Raw genomic sequence first — 7,683 nt, forward strand, 5'->3', positions numbered from 1 at the left:
TAGCTGATGATTAGTGCAATACTGAGGATAATTTGCTTAGAAGATGCAAGGGTACCAACAAATGTTATTCCTTTTTTTATATAATCTCTTTCAACCAATCAAATTCGTTATTTTTCAACAATTCTAACAACTCTACTTATTACTAACTTGAATTAACTCTTATTAAGTTGTGAAAAATTCCAACCAATAAAATGAAAGACCTTAGCTGAGCGTGATACTTTTTGTAGCTGCAACTTGAAAAGTCTTAATTTTATTTTTTTAAACTGTTATATGTTCTCTCTTAATGAATAAAATAATATTTATAAGCATAAAGTAATCAGTAGTACGTGAAAAACAAAGAGTAACCCTGAGGATTTATTTCGGATTTACATGTGTGTGTCCTTGTTGGACTTGTTGGAAACCTGCCTTTACTACATAAAGAGTGGGGTTTATTTCCTTCAACTCATAGCTGCTCGCAGCTAATGTCAGAAAACGTCACGAATCCTAACTTGCTCTTCTCTAAGCATTCTTCAAATTGTCAGGGTCATTTTTTGGGTTCTATTTTTTTAGCTTACCCGCAGGACATATTTTCTACAATTCTAAGAAAACCCTCATAGTTTGTAAAATTTGCCTACTAACAATTGATTTTAGGGTTTTTTTTCTCTCTTTTTGGAGTAAGAAAGGTAGAGAAATAGAATTCCCTGATTGAAAATATTATTTAAAATATTAATTAGGTATTTTGAAACTCAAATTCCAAATGGTTTTTTGAGGCGCAATAAAATTAAACTAAAAAGAATATTTATTTTTTATTTATTTATGTTGCGTCCTCAAACTACATACTGTCACATCAGTGTACAAATAATTTTTTCATGGTTTGCTGATGCCTCCATTAAGACTGTATTGTGATGTATCTTTGTAAAATTTGAAAACACTTGTTTTAAAAGATTAATTTTTTCCACTTTCAAGATTGAACATTATTTATTTGATTGATATTACAACTTTTCATTTAATTTGAGTATAGAAAGGGTTTTAAAAAACAAAACTTGAAACACGTAGCCTTTTTCATATTTTCCCAAGTAAAAAAGTACTTATATAATGTAAATGTAAGTGTCATGCATATGTGGGCACAATCATTATGTTTTAATTTAACTTTCATTTAGTAAATTACAATTAATATTTTTTATGAGATATGTATTTACAATTATTCATAGATAATTTGCAATTATTCGATTTAAATATGATTAATTCTGTATTCATGCTTCATTTGTATAAGGGTCACATTAACAAACTATCTGGTCACTTCATGGGGAAGAATAAGGCCTAAAACCACCTCTATCCTAATTGTGTTGGGGTCAACTTACCTGAATAATATGCCACGATGGTGTAAATGACGTGGTGTGTATGTTTTTTTTGTTTTTTCAGGAGTGCCTTTATAGAAATAGTAAAAAAAAAATACATTCTTAAAAAAGGTCCTTGAGCTTTAATTTTTTTTTTTTTTTTTTTTGAGGGGGGAGAGGAGAGAGATAAAAACGTGATTCTATGGGGCGAAGAAAAGTTCACATGGGTGAAGGTAGTAAAAATGGTGTGAAAATATATCAATGTGGTTTATGAATTACCCCTAACTCAATACACACATTATTTGATATGTAGGAATAAGTTATTTTATGGGTTATGGCCTGTGACCCTTCGTTTTCTACTTGGACATGGTCCTATGTATGTAGGAAAGAACGAAAAATTGAAGTAAGTCCATCATTGTGGATTTTTATTAATGAATATCAGGTACTACTACTTACCTAAATAACTGAGTAGAACTGGTAGAAATATTAAGCCATGGGCAGCACCTATTAATACTATTCCTAAATACATTCGAAAGTAAAAAATAGAGAATATTTGGGATTTACTAAAAGCAAGGACGACGATCCCACCAAATTTTGTGCATGTAATTCCCGAAAGTACCTTAAAGTAAAAAGAAAAGAAAAAATAATAATGGCTACACATGGCATAATAATATCTTAAAGGACTAAATAACAAATTTATGATCATCCACAAAGACAAAACCTGTTATTTTTAAAAATAAATCATCTTAAATGACACAAATAACAGGGACAGTTTACCATTTTTGAAAATTGAGGGGGAGGGAGGACAGCAGTTGTAAATAACTTCTAGATTGGTTCACAGATAGATTAAGGGCCTGTTCATACATGGATTTTTTTTTTTGAAAACAAAATATGTTTATCCGTTTTGAGGTTGTATCCACATAAAACTGGTGTTCTGTTTCACCTAAAAATATTTTTTGAAAACGGCTTCTTAAGTGGAAGAATCCGACAGCACCGTTTATGCACAAAATAACTTTTAAAAGTTTAACGAATAAGGTTACCATTGGATACATTATCATCTATATTCTGGAACTACTTGGATTAAGCAGATTTCTTAGTTTGTTCTCGTGTGAGTGCAAAGCTTTTTGAATTCGAATAAAAGAAATGGGTGGTGTGACTGAGGCAACTAAACATATTTTTAGTGTTAAAATAATTCCAAATGTCTTATAAATTCTAAAAAAACTAAATGGAAAGGGGTAAGACATGCCATTCTGGTCTCATGTTACGAGCTCCCTGAATAAAAAAGTAACTTACAGAGCTTCCAATATTGACTAGTGTTATCTCGGATCGCTGCACACGATTTACGCCTTCTTTATGTAAAAAGTACTTGACAGAATGAGAGCAAAATTCGATGGATATACCAATGGCCATAACTAAGTTGACTAGGCTTATTGCATTGAGAGAAATGTTCCACAAGTACATCATTCCCATCAAATTTGCAGTAATCATAACAATAGTTACAAGAATTATTAATGATGAAATCAATTCAAATCCAGTGAAAATGAAAGTAACAATGAAAATGGAAATAAATGAAATACAGAGTGACTTGATGGTATCTCCCCACATGGTAAGATATTGCTCATAAAAGACGTAAAATATAGAATAAGGGAACACTCTAGCTTTCTGATTTTCATTAGTTACATTCCTATTCATTGCGTTTTCAATCTCTGAGGCAAGCTGACGTGACATTCTTAGAGCTTCATAATAGTCCTTAGAACTCTTTAAGATGGTATGAAAAGTCATAAAATTGCTTGCTATGACATCATACTCTCTAAAACCATCCTGATCCAAATATGCCCTTTTTTTAATGTATAAAGATTTGCTATAAGCGGCATGCCCTGCCTTAGGACAATTTACTCCAGGATTATCTTCCAAAAACCAAGATAAATATCGACGAAATGCCATTGGACCCAGTTTATTTTCATCAGTAGCATCATCAGAATTGGGGCACTTTTGACAGATATTAAGCTCACGTTTAGCTTTTAAATTTTTTGATTTGACACTATCATCCATTGAAGAAAGGCCTGTTGTCCAGGGATGATATAGATCAAACTTACGGTCTCCACTATACATCAAGTAGTTTTCTCGTTTCTTCAAGAATCGGATCTCCTCATCCGTTTCTTCTTCATTGTTCCTAGATTGACAAACTTTCATACCTATGTCTCTATATTTACAACAATCCACTGACCAAGATAGGTAGTCATCAAGCCATGACTGTGCAGGAGTAGCAATGAACGTCACATTTGGGGTTTTGGACCATTTTTTTATGATTGCATTCAAAGACTTATCTGAACATCCCATACCACCACAAAATTTATTTTGGACTTCTGGCAAAGATAAATCTATATTCGAGGAATCGACAACAAAATATACCGGAGGTCCAACCGAAAGATATTTCTCCAAAAAAGTAAAATATTTGAGCACATAAGAGTTATCTGGAAATGATATTTTTTGATCCAGACCGACAACAAGCCCTGGAATAAATGCAACAGAAGTGCAGAGCCAACCAAAAAAGACCAAACAAACCAAAGGTCGAACCCACTTTTTCATTAGAAATGGAACATAATATTTTTTAAATATTTTAAAAATGATTCCACCCCGATTGGATAATTCAATATATGTTGGTGGTCCCCGAATCCAGTACAAAATATCCCAAAAGTTTTCCCTTTGGCGTGCAATGTCTAATGCCATAAGTGAAATGAAGCAAGTTATTTGCATGAAAAAGTCAATTAGTAACGCCATTCCAGCGTATAAAGCAAAAGCACGAACTGCTGGCATCCCAGAAATGGCTCCAAGAAAAAAACACGTTGATTCTGTAAAGCTAGTTAATAACATGGACGGAACAACATCCCCAACAATCCTGCCAATATATTCTTGATGCGTTTCTGTTGATTCGGGCCCGTATCTTTGAGCTCTTTGTACCAACATGAAGATATTATCAACTCCTACAGCCAATACTAGGAAAGGAATTATTTCAAAGATGATGAGTGTGGCAGGGACATCGATGAACCCAAATATACCCACAGATGCACCCACAGAAATAATAACAATCAAAACTCCTCCTATTGCAAGAGTGATTTTACTTTCAATCTACATAGAGGAAGATAAAATAAATTGAGATGAATTAATAATGAAGTACATGTTTATGAATCTATAAAAGTAAAGTAATCTCTCCTTGAGTCTTGATGTGATCAAATTGCAATTGCAATTCATTATTATCATAAAATAAAAATAAAATGACTTTACCAAAAATCGTTTACAGGATGTATTGTCCCCCAATGAGAGAGTGATATAGACAAACATGATGAGATATGATATAGTAATTGTGTTTATATCACCAGTTGTTTCCTTAGAAATTTCATCTCCAATAGATCTTTCTGATGTAAAAGCGATGTCCATATGTTTAGTATTTTCAGGATTCTGGATCCATTTATGGATAAACTCAATGAATGTTTTTTCCCACTCCATCGCTAGATGTAATTTCCTCATTTCCTGAGGGTCTCGTGAGTATTGATTATAATTATTTATTAAAAAAGTAATAACGACCGCATTAGCTTGATGATATTTAGGATTGGTGAAGTCAGACGCATTTCCGGACAAAAATCCACCAAGTACAAAGTAGGGCTTGATTGGAATACCACCTTTTGACATACAAGACTGTTTCATTGAGGTTTCCGCCGCTTGTGAAACTGGATTCCTTAATAATGATGAAAATAATAAATATACACTATTAATCATTAGAAATCAAAGAAATAGTAGGTACAACTTACCTTGAACAAAGAATAAAATGGTCTAAATAAGTGTCATTATGGTTTGTCTTATCATTATATCCAGTTTTATCTAACTCTTTGGGATCATCTTGCCAGTAGGACCAAAGATTCTGTATATTGCATGCATTTGATGTTGGAGTGAGAGGAGTATGACAAATATCTTTTAGTAATACTTTATTATCTTGTGTCTCAATCTTCTCAATTTCTTTTTGTAATCGAAGCAATGGAAGAAGGAACTCGTACTTATGAAATATGGGACCGAATTCTTTAGTTTCTCCGAAGAGATCTTCGTATTGAAACTTTTAAAATAAAATGGACGGACGGATGAACTCATATATATATACAATGCAACAAAAAAATAGCTCACTGTGGAAAGATTTTTTGCCTTGATAATGACTTGAGCTATACGATAAAATGGACCAAAAGTTTCATCAAAAAAATCTTTTTCTTGACGACTTCTTGATTGAGGAGAGGCCCATAACTCTATAGGATCCGTCGTTACTCTTAGCCAGAAAATTCCCGTACATAACCCTAAAGCCATTAATACACTCAAAAATATGACTGGCACTGGGTATGTGGCGCAGAAAGTCCCCCATCGAGTAAAAAATATTATCAACCATTCATCCAAATCTTCCCCTGCGTTTTTTATACTATTAATAGTTCTTGAAAAAAATGTTTTACTACTTCCAGTATCATTCATATCCGTACAGTCCGCTCCTATGTAAAAAAAAACTCAATTAATTGAATTGGTTTGTATCTATTTTTTAAATTAAATTTTGGATATATGGATGTACTTATTGAGAACTCTTTAATGAACCTTGAGGTAATAACTACTCCAACAAAGATTATAAATCCGATCAAAAAGATGATTGCCATGGAAAAGGATGAAATATTTAATCTATAATTATTATACTCTAAATGATGGTTCTTATCATTAATAATTTGAGAAGCACAAGAGGATTCACAGTCTGTACAAGAACATGGAGATTTCTATATAAATAAAAATATATATATTGATTATAATTAATTGATTAAATGATTTATTTTATTTGCATTACTCCATTCACTCCGATATTGCAGGGTTCAATCTCTGTGTTGTAATATGACATTTCCTCAGGAATGGATGCATTTTTGTCTCCAGAGAATACAAAGTCAATTTGAAATGGTGTATGCATGTTACTCAAGCTTCCTAAATAGCGATACCATCTTTCAGGGGTACATAAATTTTCCCCCCATGGCCCACACTTAATTGAGTAAGATTTTAACAATTTATGCATTATAATCATGAAAAATATGCATTGTGGTTTATCTACGTACCATTATATTAAGAATTGTTTGAGTTGTGGAAGGCATCACTACGTCTTTGCATGAGACATATACCTTATGAATAAGCTCCTTATTCACATAATAAGTTAGATTACTTATTACAGAGACATCTTCTGTAGATATAAATGGTCTTATTATAGAAATATGTGGCCCGTCAACACATAATCAAGTTACAAATATTATTTGCAAATTAAGTAAAATGAGAAATGGATTATTTTTCTTATCCAGCACCATAGCGGGGTTAATATAATTCCCATAAATCAAATAAAGGTTATATACTATAGAAAACATTCTTGGCTATCTTAAATCATCCCCCAAATTGGAATAAAGAGCCTATTCTTGGTTTAAATATGTCCATGAAATATTAGGATGTATTTATGATATATGGATGATGTAAAAAAAGTAAATTGGGATTTTCTTAATTTTTGTTCAAAATTGTTTAATGCTGACGCACCACATATGTATGATATATTTATTGCTTACCTAAGGTATTTGCATGTTTTGTTTTGATTTCTTTCCCTTTGATAAATAAGCTTTGTTCCGGATGGCAATTCATGGCGCAAAATATTTTCTTAAAATTGTGCAAACAAGTTGGACATCGCGCCATTATACCCGAGGGTAGCTTAAACTCCGCCTCCATACTTTCCAATTGGCTTAAAGAACAACAAACTCCTTCATTGGGATTTATATGTGGACATACAGTTTTTACTTTGGAGAAAAATGGTTTTGGATCCCCATCGTAGGCACAGTTCAAAAATTTTGTTGAAATATGGGGACTTTTTGAACACCTGTCATACATGACACACTTTCCAGATATCAAACTAATCCAACAAAATACATGGAATAAATAATAAGGACTCTTCATTATGTGACTTAATTATAAAGTAAATACAATTAAATAAAAACTATTTGTAGTTTTTTATTAAAGTTTTAAATCCAAGATATGACAAAATTTAATATGATAATTTCTAAACTTTTCATTATAACAAAATTGTAAATAAAGGAAGGTATATTAACATTGAGTTTCATCTACTTTAAACACCCTACAGAGTGAGTTAAAAGGTCTCAAATATTAAAATAATACAATAAAGAGTTGATTCTGTTTAAATGTACTACATCATTGCACAAAGTTATGTCTAAAGAAGGAGGGGTTCAGCCAAGCATATTCTTACTTCTTAGATTAAATGACCCCCATGACCCCGCGACCCCCAATTAGATATTAGTATATCCGA

General features: G+C 32.1%; 1 protein-coding gene across 1 annotated transcript; it reads right to left on the reverse strand.

Moving 5' to 3' along the window:
* Positions 1–980: 980 nt before the first annotated feature.
* Positions 981–7,319, reverse strand: LOC121132393 (NPC intracellular cholesterol transporter 1-like). Its single transcript, XM_040727795.2, has 10 exons — positions 6,935–7,319; positions 6,443–6,564; positions 6,184–6,369; positions 5,920–6,115; positions 5,493–5,842; positions 5,126–5,424; positions 4,602–5,052; positions 2,610–4,445; positions 1,773–1,935; positions 981–1,688 (listed from the first exon to the last, which is right to left on the reverse strand). Exons 1-10 carry the CDS (start codon positions 7,314–7,316, stop codon positions 1,642–1,644), a joined length of 4,032 nt encoding a protein of 1,343 aa, XP_040583729.2. The 5' UTR covers positions 7,317–7,319; the 3' UTR covers positions 981–1,641.
* Between the last annotated feature and the right edge of the window lie 364 nt (positions 7,320–7,683).

Source organism: Lepeophtheirus salmonis, chromosome 2 (assembly GCF_016086655.4).
Source record: "Lepeophtheirus salmonis chromosome 2, UVic_Lsal_1.4, whole genome shotgun sequence".
Lineage (NCBI taxonomy): Eukaryota > Metazoa > Arthropoda > Copepoda > Siphonostomatoida > Caligidae > Lepeophtheirus > Lepeophtheirus salmonis.